Consider the following 20,369-nt stretch of genomic DNA (forward strand, 5'->3'; position numbering starts at 1 on the left):
GACACAATCATGAAAGGAGTCAGGGAAGACGCTGACTTCGAGGTCAGAATTCCCTAGGCTGAGGAACTCTGCTAGGGAGGGAGCACACGAATGCACTGTACCTGTCGTGTCTCAGGGACTTCAGATCTACGTACACCGTAGTTGGATCAGGCCCTGAGGTTCCCTAAGGAAAAAGAAAAAAAATCACTGCATCATTTATTTTAAATGAGCTGCTGTTCCTTACTTCGATTGCCAAATCAAGAAATAGACAGTTTGGTTGTATTCACGAAAATGCCCAACGTTATTTATTTATTTATTTATTTTGACAGGCAGAGTTAGACAGTGAGAGAGAGAGACAGAGAGGTCTTCTTTCAGTTGGTTCACCCCCAAAATGGCCGCTAAAGCCGGCGCGCTGTGCCGATCCGAAGCCAGGAGCCAGGTGCTTCCTCCTGGTCTCCCATACGGGTGCAGGGCCCAAGTACTTGGGCCATCCTCCACTGCCTTCCCGGGCCACAGTAGAGAACTGGACAGGAAGAGAAGCAACCAGGAGAGAATCCGGCGCCCCAACCGGGACTAGAACCCGGGGTGCCGGCACCACAGGCGGAGGATTAGCATAGTGAGCTGCAGCGCCAGCCCCAACATTATTTTGAAAGTTCACTTTTTCTTCCACTGAGTGAGGCACAGTTGGTGCCAACGACTGAAGAGTGCCCTCTCCAAGCTACAGAAGCTCAGACCGGGTTCTGGTCCCTGTCCTGTCTTTTACCTGGGAAGAATGCCACAGCAAGGCTGGGGTCTGGCTGGAGAAGAGAACATAGCCTTACCTGTGCTCTGTTTGGGGTAAAAATGTCCAACACACGGAGGAGGCAGAAAAATCGAAGGTCAGAAATTAAGTCCCAATTAAGCCTTATGAGCCTTCCTGATTGGTCGTCATGAATCCTACGACGACGACCATGGAGTCCACATTTACCCTGGCACTTGGCTGCTGGCATGGCACTGGGTGCTCCAACCTAGCAACTCAGCGAGCCCGCAGGGCAAGTCTGTGAGGTGGGATGCCAGCTTCACTTTACAGAGGAGCAAACCAGACATGCAGAGAAGTCAAAACAAAAGGCCTGATGTCGGCCTCCCAAGTCCGCAGTACGGAACACGCCGCACTCCCCCTCTGAGTGAGTGCACAAGATTTCACCAGGATTACCTGTAAACATATCGCCAGGTTGACTCTCGACCCAAACGTGGTGCTGACAGCCCGAGGCGACAGGCCGATGTCCTTGAAGAGCTTGGAGAAGGACTGCTGGAGGGCGATGCGGGGCCGTTCCTCTGCCACCACCACGCAAGTCCGGATGCAGGAGAGATTGATGCCCCTGGTCTGCAAGACATCCATAGCCACAGGCTGAATCAGCAGCACCCAAGGAGAGCTGAACGCAGGCAGTTCAGTTCTCTGCTCCCCTTGTGGTCAGGAAAAGCCCAGGAACTGTGCATTCTCACCTCCCTCTCTCTCTCTCTCTCTCTCACACACACACACACACACACACAGCTGCTTTCAGAAAACGAAAAGGCCAAGGCATTCCACTGAAATCTCTGCCCACTAGTCAACTCACTCATTTTCTATTTCTTTCCTCTTTCAAACAAAAGTCTCAGCCTCTTGAGCAGTCTGTTTTCACTCCTCTGTTCTTCCATACCTTACATGTCTCCATATTTAATGGGGCTGAGGTAAAAATAAACCCAGAACCCTGGAGATCTGGTCTCTCGTCACTTTTTCCCATTCTTAAGGCCCCGTTTCTTTGTTACAGAAGAGTCAGCATCGTCCAGCTTTCTCACGTGCCATCAGACACACTCGCTGGAGACACACGCTACCTTTAGCTTTGGGGCAGGCCCCATACCTGCTGCTTTGAGGTTTCAGATTCTACTGGGGAAAAACTCTATTGAAAGCCACAGTTCCCTCCTATGTTTATATAAAAGTCCTTTCCATTTAGCCCTCGGGCAATCAGATTAAACTCTGAAAGAGTGCATTAAATTAGAAAAGTGGGAGACAGAGACTTCCTGAGGCTTACAAAACATCCATTGAACTGAGTAGCAAAAGGCAGGCAGGCACCCCAGAGAAGGTGTAGTGACCATGCCCTGGCCCACTTCTTTAAAATCTCGGAATAGCTCTTGTAGCAACTTTCTTACCTTTAGCACCTCCACTTGGTTTCCGAGCCCTTTAGTGCAAAGCTCCATTACTGAATAGGAGCAGAAAGTATCCCGTATTTTGTACTGGTTGACGGTGGCAAGCCAGAGGAAGAGGTTGTTTTCCAACTCCATGGGAGGAATTAAGATGGACTGGTGGCCTGAATACACACTGCAATGAAGAATGGCAAGAGAGGATGTCAGTGAGTCACCCTGGTCCCCTCCATGTCCCAGACCAGCATCAGTTCAGCAAATATTTACGGAGCGTGAAGGACAGTGTTAAGGTCACATTCGATAGAGGAGTCTAAGAATCGGCTTTGTTTCTGTGCAGTCCTTATAAAATAAAGCAGGCTGCGGTAACTGAGATGTGAATAAAGGACATTGAGGCCATAGAATAAAGAGCAATTCATTCAAGCTGGGAAAGCCAAGCTGGGGATGGCAGTGTTTCACTGAGTAGGCGACACTTGGGCTGGAGCTTGAAGAATGAGTGGGAATTTGACAGTGACTGGCAGAAACGGGGATGGCAGCGAGGAAGCTCCAGGCGAAGGACGGCAAATACAAAGGTAGAAACAGCACTCTGAGTGCAGGGTACAATGAGGGGGAATGAGGCCAGAGGGCAGGAACCTGGGGCCAGCACTGTGGAGCACTAGGTCTGCAGCACCGGCTTCCCATGTGGGCACTGGTTTGAATCCCAGCTGCTCCACTTTTGCTCCAGCTCCCTGTTAATGCACCTGAGAAAGCAACGAGAGATAGTCAAAGTACGTGGACCCCTGCACTCACGTGGGAGATCCAAATGAAGGTCCTGGCTCCCGGCTTTGGCCAGGTCCAGTCCTGGCCATTGTGGACCAGCAGATGGAATAGTCTCTCTTTCTCTGACTTTTGGATAAATACATAAATCTTACTGGGGGGAAAAAAAAAAAAAACAGGGAGGGAGGGGAGTGCAGGAACCAAAGTATCATATGAAGGCATTTTAGACTTTACCCAGAAGGCACCTGTAGTAGCTTTATTATTTATTTATTTACTTATTTATTTATTTATTTATTTACAGGCAGAGTTAGACAGCGAGAGACAGAGAGACAGAGAGAAAGGTCTTCCTCCCATTGGTTCACACTCTAAATGGCCAACATGGCCGGCGCACTGCACTGATCCGAAGCCAGGAGCCAGGTGCTTTCTCCTGGTCTCCCATGTGGGTGCAGGGCCCAAGCACTTGGGCCATCCTCCACTGCCTTCCCGGGCCACAGCAGAGAGCTGGACTGGAAGAGAAGCAACTGGGGCAGAATCCGGAACCCCAAACAGGACTAGAACCTGGGGTACTGGCGCCACAGGCAGAGGATTAGCCTAGTGAGCCGCAGCGCCGGCCTATTTACTTATTTATTTTTAAACAGTTATTTATTTATTTGAAAGGCAGAGTCACACAGACAGGTGCAGACAGAGATCCTCTACCAGCCAGCTCACTCCCCAAATGGCTATAACAATCAGGGCTGGGCAAGGTTGAAGTCAGGAGCCAGGAGCTTCCTTCGGGTCTCCCACGTGGGAGCAGGGGCTCAAGCACTTGGCCATCCTCTGCTGCTTTCACAGACCATAGCAGAGAGCTGGATTGGTAGTGGAACTGTCAGGACTAGAACCAGTGTCCATGTGGGATGCTGGCACTGCAGGTACCAGTCTAACCTGCTGCACTAGAGCACCAGTTGCCTTTTCTTCCCCCCACTGAGTGACAGAGTTTATTCAAAAGGTGAGGAAAACACACACATATGTGGGTATTGTTCAGGAATACAGTGGGCCAAGAAGGGAAAAGGATGAGGGTGAGAACTACAGAGATGATGTGCCTCAGCATCCTGTCTCATCTACAGAGGAGAGAGAGAGAGAGGGAGGGAGGCAGAGAGAGAGAGGGAGGGAGGCAAAGAGAGAGAGAGGGAGGAAGAGGGAGAGAGCGAGAGAGGAAGAAAGAAAAATCTTCCAATTGCTGGTTCACTCCCCTAATGGCTACAATGGCTGGGACTAGGTCATGCTGAAGCCAGGAGCCTGGAACTCCATCCCAGTCTCCCATGATGGTAGAAGGGGTACAAGTACTTGGGCCATCTTCCGCTGCCTTCCCAGGCCATTAGCAGGGAGAAGGACTGGAAGTGGTGCAGTTGGGACTCTGAACTCATGCTCATATGGGATGCTGGTGTCATGGTGGTTTAACCCACTGTGCACAAGGCTGGCCTCTCGTAGTAGCTTTAAATTAGGGCAAACCCAGCAACATGGAGTATGAACTAGAGACACAAGCCATTGCAGACAGAGACAGCTAGGAGATGCTGCTATAGTCCAATAAGGGGGGACAAGGGTTTGAACCCTGCAGTGCAGCCAGGACAGAAAGGCGCTGGGGTCTGCTCTTCTGCAAGCAGCAACCTGGCCTGGGCAAATGTGCGGCTGCCCCCAACCCCACCCCCACATGGCAGTCCTGTCCATGACACTCCTTCCTGCCAAGCCTCAGGGTGTGTTCTGGCTATCAAAGCATGCCATATTTCCCCCAAGTATCCTTCTCCTTGGCTGCGCTTCTGTCAAGGAGTACAGGGTCGAGTAGGGAGCAGGTAACAGGATCACTGCCTCTCCACAATGATGCTCAGAAGTAACAGAAGAGGAAAAAGGGAAGGTGCACAAAGCCAGACAAACATCAGAGATAATTAGGTGCATGAATTCTGCAATCATCAGCCTTTTACTGAAACGTCACCAAATTAAGGGAGCCAGGGGAAAGGTGAGCTGGTAGTGGCCCCAGAGCTCCCCCACACATTCTGTTTCTTTGGCTTATCCAGCCCTACCTGCAGAGACACCAGAGTGCAAAGCCAAGTCCACAGTAAGGGTCAAGGCAGATGGCGATCTGCCGAGAAGAATACAACTCACACTGGAGCTTGATGGCTCTGCACAGAGCGTTGACTGCAGAGTGGGACATCTGCAAAGTAAGGACACAGAACAGGATGGAGCTGACACCCTACAGGCAGTGAGAAGGCACGACTGACGGCTTTCAGAAGATTCCATCCCCCAAACACCCCAAGTAAGGTAACATTCTGTTCGTTACTTCCCACAAAAGCTCATGATATATAAATCTATGATTTCATGTTGACTTTAACTCTTATTGTCTGTTAGCATCTATGTTAGGGTCAGACTCTTCATCGTACTAATCCTTTGGGATAATTTATTATAGAAGAGACCAGGCTTTTATTTAAATAAAGCAGGGAGCGCTGATCCCCTGCCTCCTGGTCTCTGGGACAACCCCCTGACCTCCACATCTGGAGTTCCTGGATCGGCAGTCATCGTCACCTCTATTTTCTGCAGGTCTGGCATTTTCCCAGTGTTCAGTGAGTGAGTGGGTATGTGCAGGCTACTTTACCTTAACTCCTGTAAGCATGCCAGTTGTGGAAACACTAAAGTCAAGATAGGCCAACATCTCGGGTGTGGGAGGCTTATATAGCTGAGGCAGCCTTTTCCTGGGCAAATCATCTGCAGTGAAAGAAGAAAACCCACATCAACAGACAGGCCGGGACATGAAAAATCCCTGCTCTTAGCTGGTTTTCTGGGGCCCTGTGATGGCCAGCATTGGCTTCCGGGATTTGCTACAGCCCAGACTCCACTGAGCTTGCTCATGGCACCCCTTCAGAGGTGGGCTGGGGCTGAGGGCACCATTAATCAAGACAGGGTATTCACAAAGCTCAGGGCAAATGTGTACTATGAAAATACTAGTCATAGGTTGCAAACATTTTTTACACCAAAATAAGGTTATCTTTTAATTCATTTCTCCACAAACTTTAAAAAAAATATATTTGAGGAGCTGGCGCTGTGGTGCCGTGAATAAAACCCCAGCCTGCAGAATCAGCATCACATATGGGTTCCAGTTTTGAGTCCTGGCTGCTCTACTTTTGATCTAGCTCCCTGCTAATGCGCCTGGGAAAGCAGCAGAGGAGGGCCCAAGCCTGTGGGACCCTGCACTCCCATAGGAGACCTGGAAGAAGCTCCTGGCTCCTGACTTTGGATCTGCTCAGCTTCAGTTGCTGTGGCCATTTGGGGAGTGGACCAGCAGATGGAAGACCTCTCTCTCTCTATTTCTCTATATAAAACTCTTTCAAATAAATAACACAGATCATAAAAAAATGTATTTGAAAGGTGAGTGACAAAGAGAAAGGGAGAGACAGAGAGAGAGAAAGAGAGAGAGCCTCAACCTGCTGGTTTACTTCTCAAATGGCCACAACAACCAAGACTAGCCCATGCCACAGCCAGGAATTCCATCCAGTTCTCCCACGTGGGTGGCAGGGCCCAAGTACTTAGACCAATTTTTTCTGCTTTCCCAGGCACATTAGCGGAAATCAGGATAGAAAGTGGAGTAGCCTGGACTCAAACCAGCACTTTGAAATGGGACTGCAGCATTGCTAGTAGCGGCTTAACCTGCTATACCACAACAGTGATCACACACACTTTTTGAAGTAACCTTACATAAGGAAGCAAATTTACATCAGGTAAACTTAAGACAGTTTTACTAAGGGGTAATGTAACATAGTAGAAAACAGACTGCTAGTGCTCAAATCTCAGTTCTAGCTTTTATCAGTAATGTGACCTTAGAATTATTTCAGTTCTTTGTGTCTGTTTTGCTGTTCTCTAAAATGGATCTCTTAAAAAAATACCGACCTATGTAGAATTGTTGAGGAGTTAATTTACAAAGAAACCATTAGGTTTGTTATCATTCTGGTTTCAAGAAGCTCATTACTTACAGTTTAGTAGGTGTTATGTTAATCATAGACGGCTTTAAAAGTTGGGCTGTTTTCCTCCAAGTTAACCTAGCAGGATTTTGGGAATTATGTCTTTTGCTCAGTCACGATGCCTCTCATTTTCCAACCCCCAAATTGCTTTACAAGCATGCTGACACTAAGGATGTCAAGGATAATTCCGGCTGAAACCTTGCCTCTCTAACAGCTCCTTTGGCTTGTGGGATCAAGACAAGATTCTAACTCAGAATTTTATATCTCCATGTTATTCAGTGCCCATTTCTGGTTAAACCAAAAACCTAATCACCTCTGGCCTGGCTTCATGTAGAGTAGGGTCACAAATGTGGTCACTCATGTGCCCAGGGAAACTTTTCTATTGTCTGTTATATGCTCACACTTCAGTCCATTAACCATATTAGATCTATTTGTAACATTAACATCAACATAATCCATCTGTGTTATGTATTATACGTGACTGTGCTTCTGTCCTTAACTTAACAAATATAAAACATCTAATTCAGCATCTGGCACACAATAATCACAAATACATGTCATGCGGGGCTGGCATTGTGGCGCAGTGGGTTAACGCTCTGGCCTGAAGTGCTGGCATCCTATATGGGCACCGGTTCGAGTCCCAGATGCTCCTCTTCTGATCCAGTTCTCTGCTGTGGCCTGGAAAATCAGAAGATGGCCCAAGTCCTTGGGTCCCTGCACCCACATGGGAGACCCAGAAGAAGCTCCTGGCTCCTGGCTTCAGCTTGGCGCAGCTCCGGCCATTGTGGCCAATTGGGGAATGAACCAGTGGATGGAAAATCTTTCTGCCTCTCCTCTCTCTGTGTACTCTGACTTTCAAGTAAATAAATAAATCTTTAAAAAAAACCACATGTCATGCCTATGTTTAATTCCATATAAATGGTGCTGATACAATACTTGGTGAAAAAAAGTTAGGGAGGAAATTAATGGTTAAGAGACTGGGAAATGGCCGGCGCCGTGGCTCAATAGGCTAATCCTCTGCCTTTCAGCGCCGGCACACCGGGTTCTAGTCCCAGTCGGGGTGCCAGATTCTTTCCCGGTTGCCCCTCTTCCAGGCCAGCTTTCTGCTGTGGCCTGGGAAGGCAGTGGATGATGGCCCAAGTGCTTGGGCCCTGCACCCCATGGGAGACCAGGATAAGTACCTGTCTCCTGGCTTCGGATCAGCGTGATGCGCCGGCCGCAGCGGCCATTGGAGGGTGAACCAACGGTAAAAGGAACACCTGACTCTCTCTCTCTCACACTATCTACTCTGCCTGTCAAAAAAAAAAAAAAAAAAAAAGACTGGGAATGAGGCCGGCCCCGCGACTCAATAGGCTACTCCTCCACCTAGCAGCGCTGGAACACCGGGTTCTAATCCCAGTCGGGGCGCCGGATTCTGTCCCAGTTGCCCCTCTTCCAGGCCAGCTCTCTGCTGTGGCCTGGGAGTTCAGTGAAGGATGGCCCAAGTGCTTGGGCCCTGCACCCCATGGGAGACCAGGATAAGTACCTGGCTCCTGCCTCTGGATCAGCGTGGTGCGCTGACTGCAGCGCGGCGGCCATTGGAGGGTGAACCAATGGCAAAAAGGAAGACCTTTCTCTCTGTCTCTCTCTCTCACTATCCATTCTGCCTGTCAAAAAAAAAAAAAAAAAAAAAAAGAGAGAGAGAGAGAGAGAGACTGAGAATGGAGCCACACTGGCTGGGTTTGAATTTCAGTTCTGCTCCTTATGTAACTTTCCTATCCCTCGGTTTTCTTATCTGCAAAATGAGGATAAAAATAGCACCCATCAGGCATCCCATAGCGGAGCACCACCAGTTCGAGTCACGGCTGCTCTGCTTCTGATTCGGCTTCCTGCTGTGGCATCCTAGGAGGCAGCAGACGGTGGCTCCAGTGCTTAGGCCCCTGCCAGCCACGTGTAAGATCCAGATGGAGTTTCTGGCTCAGACCTGGCTGTTGCAGGCATCTGGGGGCAAACCAGCAGAGAGAAGATCTCTCTGTCTCCGTTGTTCTGCTTCTCAAGTAGATGAAAATAAGTAAATAAACAAACACTTCTAAAAATTAAGGTTAAAATGTTTAAAAACATAAAAAATAGTACCTAACAGGATTGTTGTACGGATAAAATTAGGCAGCCCATGTTAAACGACTGACACATCACTAGGGCTCAATAACAGAAGCTGTCATTCTGCTTACATGCTACGTGTTCTACTAGCTCATCTTTAGAACGCTCCCCTTATGGTTTTGTCCAGGCAAGACAGGAATACTCAGGCAGTACTACAGATATTCGGACTTAAATCCCATAGGCCTGACTCCAAACCCTACATTCTTCCCCTAATCCATTGAGTCTCCAAGTTTCTTTGTCTTACATCCTTTATTTTTTTTTAAAGACTTATTTATTGATTTGAAAGGCAGAGAGGCAGAAGAGAGGCAGAGAGAGAGAGAGAGAGAGAGAGAGGTTTTCCATCTGCTGGTTCACTCCCCAAATGGCTATAAATCAGCCAGAGCTGGGCAATCTAAATCCAGGAGCCAGGAGCTTCTTCCAAGTCTCCTATGCGGGTGCAGGGGCCCAAGGACTCGGTCCATCTTCCACTGCTTTCCAAGCCATAGCAGGGAGCTGTATCGGAAGTGGAGCAGCTGGGACTCGAACCTGTACCCATATGGGATGCTGGCACTGCAGGCAGTGGCTTTACCCGCCATGCCACAGTGCCTGCCCCATCAGTTTTTTTATGTATTTTTTTTTTAACATGAATACCAGCTAACAGTCAGCATTTTGTGGCTTTAAAAGTATTTCCATTTATCTTGCATTTGATCTTGTTGATAAACATGTGACTCAGATAGGGGTGAGCAGTATTTTCATAAAGAGTAATCTCAGTTAGCGGTACCCTGGCAATAAATAACGGAGCTCTAACCAGAACCCAGAATTTCTAACCCTGGTCCAATTTTGTTTCTACAACATCATATCTCGAAGTAAAGGACCTGATAATCCCGTTATGTCATGTGGCCCCACACACACAGTCACATCCAACATAAAAAGCTAACCATCTTCCAATGGTGCCAAGAAAAGCAGCCAGACACTATGTTTAAAGAGCTTGCAGCACATGTGACTGGGGTCTCTGGCAGTGTAAGGTGACTAGATTTCAGGCGCATATGGGATGTGCGGTGACATCCAAGGTGTGTGTGTACTTGTGGCATGAGGCCCAGGCGGCCCCAGGGAACACATGTTCTTGCTCTCTCGGCAGCACTGGAGTGACCCCCTTTCACCTGTGTCAATGATGGTAGGCCAGGTTTTCACATCCACAGCTGCGGCCGCCTCTCTGGACCTCAGCAATCGCATTAGGGTCTGGGTGGTGAGGATACAGGCTGCTTTGCTGACCTGGAGAACAAATGCAGAGCAGTGAGTATCAGGAGGCTTGGTCCTGATGAGCACCGTGGGCTACTGCTGTGCTAATGGCACTTGTCACACCACACTGGACATAGCAGCACCAGTTTCTCAAAGAACACATAGAGGACAGGAGGTGGGTATCCCCATCTTGCGTTTTTCCTTCTGGTAATGTGTAACATGTCATTCTCTCAGAACAACAGAACTGTTTACAACACAAATTACTGCCTATAGCAGTGTTCTCAAATATTGCACAGTTGTATTCTCAGTATGGGTCCCAAAGTCAATGATTTCATGAAGACCCTAACAATAAAGACCTGGATACTGCCATAGTCGGGGAACGAGAGGAGTCAGAAAATCGTGTTTGAAGGAGTCAGTACCGGCCACAGTCCAGCGAACAGTGAGGCTTGCTAGCTCAAGAGTGCCACTGACCCCTAGAAACACCGATGCAGACAAAAGCTCTCACAGAGCCTCAGTTCTGCCCAGCTAGGCTTGCAATTGCAAGTGACCTACACTGCCTACAAAGCGTGCTGACGGAAATACACTCTATTCCCTCTTCCTCTGGCCCGCTTTGTAGAATACGACAAGGGCATTTTGCTGAATTAAACTTGGTAACAAAATTATTTATGGGAAACTTGGCTTTTATGCTACATGCTCAAGTTGCTGACAAAGCTGCAGTCTCAGACAAATACTACATAAATTGGAATTTGGTGACCTCTCAGTACACTGGCCAAGACTGGCCTTGCCTTTGAAGCACATTAGGGCATGACAGTATATAGGTTTATCTTTTCTTCCTCAATTCTCAGATCCTAGAAAAATTTCTAAATCATCCTCAGAGCAGGAAATGGACACCTTCTATTGCAATGCCAAGTGAATTTACAAACTAGCCCTCCAAAAGTGACCTGACATTGGAGAAATTAGGTTTGGCATAAGAAATTGCGTTGGTCACTGTGCAGCAAAAAATATCAGATGGATAATACATTTTAAGAAGGGGGAAACCCAAGCTTCATGGGGAATTATCAGCGGCATGTCCCCACTGAGCACTCCCCAACAGCACCCCCGTGGCATAATGACGGACACATGGGGCCAATTAAGTAAAGGGCTGAAGTTCTCAGGAGACATATTTGACTTCCCAATGAGGCTGGGAAATTAGCAAGGATCTGCAGCTGTATGAAACGAGGATGAGAGCGAGTACTCACGTCAACAATCATGCGCACAGTGGGCAGCGTGGCTGTGAGGTTCTGAGCATGCGGTGGTCGCACAGTCACGGGTATACACCCCGCGTACAGGCAGCCATAGAACGCAGCAATCAACTCAATGCCTACAAGACAAGAGTGTCTCTTCACTGCCTAGGGTCTCTGAGAACCTGAAAGGCAGACCTTCCAAAACCAAGGCGGTCTGCAGACCACAATGTAACAGGGGAAAACTAAGAAGAAAGTGCAGGTGAAGGAGGAAGCACATCAGATGACTTTAAAAATGGAGACGCCTAAACTGACTAATGAGGAAGGAACCGAGAAGTAAACTCTTAAAGGATGCCAGAGAAGGTGTTATAGTTTTATCATCTGATGTGTCTTAGGAGAAATAACTGTAGAAATTACAGATGCTTAGCTTGGAAAATAAAACAGGAGAAAGAGAAGGAACATTTGAACTTTTACATTTGAACTTTTACAAAGTATTCAGAAGCCACTACATGAAGACATCACTCCATCAGTGGGCGCCAGTTTCAGGGTGGCAAAGCAGAGCTTGCTGTGACACAGCCTGTGGGCAAGGGGGTCCTCAGAGTGTCCTGGTCCTTGACCACGTCATTCACTGACAGATGCAGACACAGGAACATGGCTCTGTGTGTGTGTGTGTGTGGGGGGGTGGTTTATACCAGATGCTCTTCTCAGAAACTTTATGTTTTGTGCAAACAGCACAGTAGAAAATCAGAGATGGGGGCGGCGCTGTGGCGCAGTGGGTTAATGCCCTGGCCTGCAGTGCTGGCATTCTATAAGGGCACTGGTTATAGTCCCAGCTGCTCCACTTCCGATCCAGCTCTCTGCTATGGCCTGGGAAAGCAGTGGCAGATGGCCCAAGCTCCTGGCTCCTGGCTTCAGATCTGTGCAGCTCCAGCTATTGTGGCCAATTGGGGAGTAAACCAGCAGATGGAAGACCTCTCTCTCTCTCTCTCTCTCTCTCTGCCTCTCTGTGTAAATCTGACTTTCAAATAAATAAATAAATCTTAAAAAAAAAATCAGAGAATACAATCAAGTAAGGGGGAGAAACAACCAAAGAATGCCGAGTATATGAGTGGTTAGCAACAGAAGGAGTAGAAGGGACAACTATTTTACCTAAAATTTTGAGTAGTTACACTAAACTGTCAACAAATAATTTTTTTAAAGATATATTTATTTATTTGAAAGGCAGAGCATCAGAGACAGAGAGAGAAGGGGGTTATATCTTCATCTGCTGGTTGACTCCCCAAATGGGTCAGGTCAGACCAGAGCCAGGAGCCGGGAGCTGGGAGCCAGGATCTCCATTCTGGTCTCCACACGTGTGTGGCAGGGGCCCACATATTTGAGCTATCACCCGCTGCCTTCCTGGCTAGACTGCAAGCAGAGCAGTGGGGACTAGAACCGGCACTGCAAGATGGGATGCAGGTGTTGTAGGAGGCAGCCTAACCCACTGTGCCACAACATGGGCCTGTCGCCAGATAATTCTAATTCACTCTTATTATAATGAGGTTGTGAATTATATTAGAACATGAAAGAAGAAAGTAGGACTAATAGAGGACTACTGAAAAGTAAGTCCAAGGAACTGACAGACATGCTCTTTTGGAAACTGAGTCTCAGTCCATTGGTGAGCACTACTAGAGACAGTGTCTGTCGAAGGGGTTCTAAAAGTCAGGGGGCAAAGGTTTGCATTCATGCAACATTTACCGAGTGCCTTCTTTGTGCCAGGCACTGATAATGGAAATACAGGAGTAAATAAAACAGACCGATCCCAGCAAAGCCTTAGTACTATACACTGTGGCAGATGAGGCTTGGTTCACCGCTCGGCCTGTGAGCACTGCACTCTCAGTGTTGGGAAGTACACAGCCACGTGGGCATGGAGGGTGGCTCTCTGATTTGTTACTGACTAATGCAGTTGAAGTTGAGTCTACACAGTCAACACTTACCAGGTGGATAGAGCAACACCACATTGTCTCCTGCATTTAGATGTCCCTTATCACCAAGAACTGCTGCAATTCTCTCGGCTCGCTTGTGGAGCTGAAGGCAGCTGGCTGTGCACACGGTCGTTCCCTGTAAACAGGACAAGGGACTTGTGGGTCAAAGCGTGGAAGCAAATGAATGGTAAGAAATACAGCCAATCCAACGTCATCCATGGAAAGCTTGCTTTTTATCCTTAGCAGGCTATCAATTCTCATGAAAATTCCCCCAATCTCAAAACACACACGCGGGAGATCCACCCCCGCCCCCGCCGCCCTTTTTAAATGCATGTAGGTACTCTAGGACATTTTGTTTTATTTATTTATTTACTTGAGAGGTAGAGTTACAGACAGAGAGAAAGGTCTTCCATCCGCTGGTTCACTCCCATATGGCTGCAATAGCTGGAGCTGATCTGATCTGAAGCCAGGAACTTCTTTTGGGTGTCCCATGAAGGTTCAAGGCCCAAGCATTTGTGCCATCCTCCACTGCTTTCACAGCTGCATTAGCAGAGAGCTTGATAAAAACAGTAGCGAACTGGTGCCCATATGGGATGCCGACACCCCAGGTAGAGGCTTAGCCTCCCATGCCATAGTGCCAGGCCCTGGTACTCTAGGATTTTTAACATTAACTTAAATCAAATACATTAATTTACAGTGTTTCTTGCTTAAGGTACTTTGAAAAATACATATAGGGGCCAGTGTTGTAGTGTGGTGGGTTAAGCCACCTTGTGCAATGCTGGCGTCCCCTATCTGTGTTGGTTCATGTCCCAGCTGTTACACTTCTAATCCAGCTCCCTGTTAATGGCCTGGGAAAAACAACAGAAGGTAAGTCAAGTGCTTGAGCCCCTGCCACCCACATAGGAGAACCCAAAGAAGCTCTTGGGTTCAGCTTAGCCCAGTCCTAGCCATCTGGGAAGCGAACCAGTGGATGGAAGATTGATCTCTCTTTCACTCTCTGTAACTCTGGCTTTCAAATAAATCTTAAAAAAAAAAAAAGAAGAAAAATACATAATTTTTTGAAATTTTCTTGGAGAAAATAAGAGTGGAAGAGCATTAATGGGAACAAAGGAGTGAGGTCAACAAATGTTGCTTAGTGGTCATGGACATTTGCAGTACATAAAACACAAACTTGGCTCTGAGTTTGCTAAGAGAAAGGATCTAAACAAAAATAGTAATCAGAACACACTAGTTAAAAATAAAGACGAGAAAACAGTGAACTATTCCTGACCCTGAGAATAATTTCTCCTGCAGGTCTTAAGTTTCTCTGAACTTGTCTTTTTGAACCCCTTCTTGTAAAATATACTACATGTTTGAAACCAGTGCTGTGGCACAGTAGGTTAAGCCTCTGCCTGTGGTGTCAGTATCCCATGTGGGAGCTGGTTTGAATCTGGGCTACTCCACTTCCGGTCCAGCTGCCTGTTAATGTGCCTGGGAAAGCAGCAGAAAATGGCCCAAGTGCTTGGGCCCCTGCACCTGCATGGGAGACCTGGAAGAAGCTCCTGGCTCCTGGTTTCATATCAGCGCAGCTCCAGCCTTTGTGGCCATTCAGGGAGTGAACCAGCAGATGGAAGACCTCTTTCTCTCTCTAACTCTACTTCTCAAATAAATAAATAAATAAATCTTTAAAAAAAATACTACATGTAAGGAACAGCACACACAACGTGCACGTGTGGGATGAAATCCTATCAAGTGTGTGAGCAAACTCCAACATGACATGAAAAAGACAGCCGCCAGCTCAGAAGTACCCCAGGGGCCTACTCCCAGCCCTCTTTTCCTGCCTTGATTGTTCACATTAATCGTAGATTTGAGTTTTCAATAAATGGAACTGTACTATAGATACTCCTTGGTGTGCTACTTCTGTCATAAAACATTAAAAGTCTCCTCTGCTGCTGTGTGCCAGCAGGTACAGCTCACTCATCTTTGTTACTGTGTTCAGTTTATGAACACAAGAGAGCTTACTCATCCATTCTTCCACTGACAGACAAGAGTCATCTTGTATGTGTATCCTTGTGCTTAAATGTATGAACTTTATCAGTTTACAGACCTAGAAATTCAATGGCTGGGTCACAACTTTACTGAAAAATTCCAAACTGGGCTCTGAATGGTTGTTCTTTGTCTATCAAGCCAAATAGCCACACTATCTCAATTACTGTAATTTTAGAGTTTGTAAAAAACATAATTTTTACTGCATAGCTTAAGAAAACATAACTTTCTTATTTCACTAATATAAAATACACAGTGGAGTCGGTGTTGTGGTACAGTGGGTTAAGTTACCACCTGTGATGCTGGCATCCCAAATAGGTGCCAATTTGAATCCCAGCTACTCCATTTCTGATCCAGCTCCCTGCTAACCACCAGGGAAGGCAGTGGATGAGGGCACAAGTACTCAGGCCCCTGCCTCCCACGTGGGAGACCTGATGGAGTTTCTGATTCCTAGCTTCTGCTGGCCCAGCACTGGCCATGGCAGTCATCTGGGAAGTGGACCAGTGGATGGAAGAATAGGTTAAGGATACAGGCTCTAGGGGTGGCCATTTGGTATGGTGGTTAAATCACTGCTTGAAACACCCTCATCCCATATCAGAGTGCTTGGGTTCAAGTCCTGGCTCTGCTTCCAATCCATTTTCCTGCTAATGCACACCCTGAGTGGCAGCAGGTTCAAGTACTTGGGTTCCTGTTACCCACAGGAGCCAGAGAGAGAGAGAGGGAGAGAGAGAGAGGGAGAGAAAGAGATCTTCCATAGTTGTTTCACTCCCCCAAATAGCCAGGATGGGTCAGGGTGAAGCCAGGAGTCTAGAACTCTACCCAGATCTCCCATGTGGGTGGCAGGGGCCAAGCACTTGCTTCCCCAGGCACATTAGCAGGGAACTGGATTGGAAGTGGAGCAGCTGCGACTTGAACCAGCAGCCATATGGGACAGCTTAACCTGCTACACCACAATGCTGGCCCCCTCTCTGCCTTGTAAATACATACATACAAACATTCGTAGAGATTATTAAAAAGAATGTGGATTCTGAAGCCAGTCTGAGTTCAAATCAAAGTAAACAGCTAATGTCCTAGCTCTGGCACTAACTAGCCCTTTGACCCCTGTGCCTTGACTACTTCAGCTTTGTGATAAACTGTGAGATGCAAAGCACCTACAACAGGATCCTTGGTGCAGACCTGACAGCACTTTATATCCTATTTTTCCACTCAACATTATGAGTATTTTCTTTATCATCAGATATTCTTCCATACCATTGCTTGGAATAGCTGCATAGTATCTAATCATATTTATGTGCCAAAATTTATTTAGCTAGCTTGCTATTGGACACTAGGTTATAACGCGAAAATGAATATCCCTTTAACTAAAGTCAAGGTTACAGTCATAAGACCATTTCTTTCTTTTTAGGATCTATTTATTTATTTGAAAGTCAGAGTTACAGAGATAGATGGAGAGAGAGAGAGAGAGAGAGAGAGAGAGAGAGAGAGAGGGAGAGAGAGAGATCCTCCATCTGCTGGTTTACTTCCCAAATGGCTGCAACAGCTAGGCCTGGACCAGAACAAAGACAAGAGCCAGAAACTACATTCTGGTATCTCATGTGGGTTCCAAGGGCCCAAGCACCCACAGCACCTTCTGCCGCTTTCACAGGCCATTACCAGGGTCAGAAATGGAGCAGCTGAGCCACAAACTAGTGCCCATATGGGATGCTGGCATCACAGGCGGTGGCTTCACCCACTACACCACAGCGCTGTCCCCAAGACCATTTCCTCTTTTTGGTCCATGGTACAGCAGCAAACTGAAGTTCAGTAAATGCAAGCAGCAAGGCATGAAGAAACAGTGGGTGACTGCTAAGCCTTCTGGTGGGATGAGTTAACCCAATGTAAAATATTAGAATATTCACGAGAATGGGAAAATGTGGGGCGGTGGGGGGAAGGAGAGGTAATATCATTATGTTCTTAGAATTGTATCTACAGGGCTGGGGTTGTGGTGTAGAAGGTCAGGCACTGCCTGCGATGCTGGCTTCCCACATGGCCATCAATTTGGGTCCCAGCTGCTCCACTTCTGATCCAGCCCCTGATGGTGTACTTGGGAAGGCAGCTGAGGACGGCCAGTTGGTGGGACCCTGCACCCATGAGGGAGACATGGGGGAAGGTTGTGGCCCCAGATGGGCCCAGCTCCAGCTGTTGCAGCCATATGGAGAATAAACCGGTGGATGGAAGCTCTCTGCCCCTCTCTGTAAACTCTGCCTTTCAAATAATTAAATAGGGACTAGCGCCGTGGCACAGTGGGTTAAAGCCCTGGCGTACAGCACGAGCATCCCATATGTGTCCCGGTTCAAGTCCCGGCAGCCCCACTTCCAATCCAGCTCCCTGCTAATGCACCTGGGAAAGCAGCAGAGGATGGCCAAAGTGCTCGGGCCCTTGTACCCACATGGAGACCCGAAAGAAGCTCCTTGCTTCTGGCTTCGGATTGGCTCGGCTCTGGCCATTGCAGCCATTTGGGGAGTGAACCAGCAGATGGAAGACCTTTCCCTCTGTCTTTAGCTCTCTTCTGTAATTCTTCCAAATATATAAAATAAAATAATAAATAAATCTTAAAAATAATTTTATCTATTAATCACATTGAATCTGTTAAAAACTAATTAAAATCTAAAATTAAAAAATACAATATACAGAAGAATAAATAAGAGGCCAGTGTTGTGGTGTGGCAGGTCAGGGCAACACTAGCATCCATATGCGTGTAGGTTCAAGTCCTGGCTGTTCCACTTCCAATCCAGCTCCTTGCTAACGGACCTGGGAAAACAGCAGAAGATGACCCAAGTGCTTGAGCCCCTGCCACCCACATTGGAGACCTGGATGAAGATTCCGGTCCATTGTGGTCATTTGGGGAGTAAATAAATGGATGGAAGATCTTTGCCTCTCCCTCTGCGTGTAACTCTGCCTTTCAAATAAATACTAATTTAAAAATAAAAGTAAATGCATTACATGTCCTTTAGACAGCCATCCACGTACATGATTTCTCTAACCAATTAACACATTTTTTTTTTTTTGACAGGCAGAGTGGACAGTGAGAGAGAGAGACAAGAGAGAAAGGTCTTCCTTTTGCCGTTGGTTCACCCTCCAATGGCCGCCACGGCCGGCGCGCTGCAGCCGGCGCACCACGCTGATCCGAAGGCAGGAGCCAGGTGCTTCTCCTGGTCTCCCATGGGGTGCAGGGCCCAAGCACCTGGGCCATCCTCCACTGCACTCCCTGGCCACAGCAGAGAGCTGGCCTGGAAGAGGGGCAACCGGGACAGAATCCGGCGCCCCGACCCGGACTAGAACCCGGTGTGCCAGCACCGCAAGGCGGAGGATTAGCCTAGTGAGCCACAGTGCCGGCCCCAAGTAACACATTTAAACCTGTGCTCATGACCAAATATCTGGGGTATAGATTTCTCAGCACCATGATTGAAGCCAGGCCTGGGAGTGAGGGAGGGAAGTAAGCTAGACTTTCCAGTATCTATAAGATAAATAACTATTTTTAATTTTTATTTCTTTAACCTATTTTATTTGGTGCAGAGAGAGAGAGAGAAAGAGATAAAGAGATGGAGGGAGATCTCTTAACCACTGGTTTGCTGTCCAAATGCTAGCAAATGGCCATCGTCTCCTATGAGGATGGCAGGGACCCAAGTACTTGAGCCATCACTTGCTGACTCCTGCAGTTTCCTGCTAATGCAGAACCTGGGTGGCAGCAAGTGATGGCTGAGAAGTGGAGGTGGGACTTGAACCCTGGCACCCTGTTTGGAATGTGGGCAAGTGCTATACCAAAGACACAACCTGACATCTTTTTCGCCTTAAGATTTTATTTCTTCATTTGAAAGGCAGACACACACACACACACACACACGCACACACACAATGGGGGGGGGGATGGAAAGGGAGAGGGAGAGGGAGAGAGGAGACAGAGACAGAAAGAGAGAGAAACAGGGTGAGCTTCCACTCTTTGGTTCACTCCCCAAATGTACATGACAGCCAGGGCTGGGCCAGGCCAAAGCCAGAAGCCTGTAACTCCATCTGGGTCTTACACATGGCTAGCAAGGATCCAGGCACTTTACCCATCTCAGGGTGCACGTTATTAAAAAGCTGGATCTGAAATAGAGGCAAGACTTGAACTCAGGCACTCTGATACGGGTTGTTGGTGATACAGTTATTGTGCCAAATGCCCACCTGTCCCCCTTACCTTCCAGATGCCCCTGCTCCTCTGACTGACATCTCCTTAATTAACTGTAAGGGCCTTAATGAACTCACAGCTGGGAGAGAAGCCCACTTCATATAGAGGTGGGATAAGAAAGTCTCAAAGTCTTCTGTCATAAAATCAGTGGTTCTGAAGATTTTTAATGACTTTTTTTTTTAAGATTTATTTATTTGAAAGTCAGAGTTACACAGAGAGAGGAGAGGCAAAGAGAGAGAGAGAGGCCTTCCATCTTATGGTTCACTCCCCAATTGGCCCCAATGGCCGGAGCTGCGCCAATCCGAAGCCAGGAGCCAGGAGCCAGGAGCCAGGAGCCAGGAGCCAGGAGCCAGGAGCCAGGAGCCAGGAGCTTTTTCCGGGTCTCCCACGTGGGTGCAGGGGCCCAAGGACTTAGGCCATCTTCTACTGCTTTCCCAGGCCATAGCAGAGAGCTGGATCGGAAGAGGAGCAGCCGGGACTAGAACAGTGCCCATATGGAATGCCGGTGCTTCAGGCCAGGGCATTAACCCACTGCACCACAGTGCCGACCCCAGATTATTAATGACTTTTAACTAAGATGCAAAACGCATTCCTCTCATTAAGTTCTAAATTCTTGCACAGCATAAATTCTAAAAACAATCAGATTTAAGAGGTAGGGACAGATGGGCGCAATTTAGGTAAGTCCCTTAAGAGATTCAACAGGCCCCTCCAGCCTCCCCTTACTTGT

The 20,369-nt window shown here is 47.6% G+C and overlaps 1 protein-coding gene across 5 annotated transcripts in view; it reads right to left on the reverse strand.

Moving 5' to 3' along the window:
* The window catches only part of DIP2B (disco interacting protein 2 homolog B), a 231,372-nt gene that overhangs the window by 11,028 nt on the left and 199,975 nt on the right, over positions 1–20,369 (reverse strand). For all 5 annotated transcript variants that reach the window (XM_070052227.1, XM_070052224.1, XM_070052223.1 and 2 more), the window contains 8 exons: positions 13,423–13,546; positions 11,465–11,586; positions 10,148–10,259; positions 5,513–5,622; positions 4,944–5,074; positions 2,146–2,314; positions 1,172–1,342; positions 102–163 (listed from right to left, as the gene is read on the reverse strand). In XM_070052227.1, coding sequence (XP_069908328.1) covers positions 102–163; positions 1,172–1,342; positions 2,146–2,314; positions 4,944–5,074; positions 5,513–5,622; positions 10,148–10,259; positions 11,465–11,586; positions 13,423–13,546 — 1,001 coding nt within the window. The remainder of the gene's footprint in view (positions 1–101; positions 164–1,171; positions 1,343–2,145; positions 2,315–4,943; positions 5,075–5,512; positions 5,623–10,147; positions 10,260–11,464; positions 11,587–13,422; positions 13,547–20,369) is intronic.

Source organism: Oryctolagus cuniculus, chromosome 11, assembly GCF_964237555.1.
Source record: "Oryctolagus cuniculus chromosome 11, mOryCun1.1, whole genome shotgun sequence".
Classification (NCBI taxonomy): domain Eukaryota; kingdom Metazoa; phylum Chordata; class Mammalia; order Lagomorpha; family Leporidae; genus Oryctolagus; species Oryctolagus cuniculus.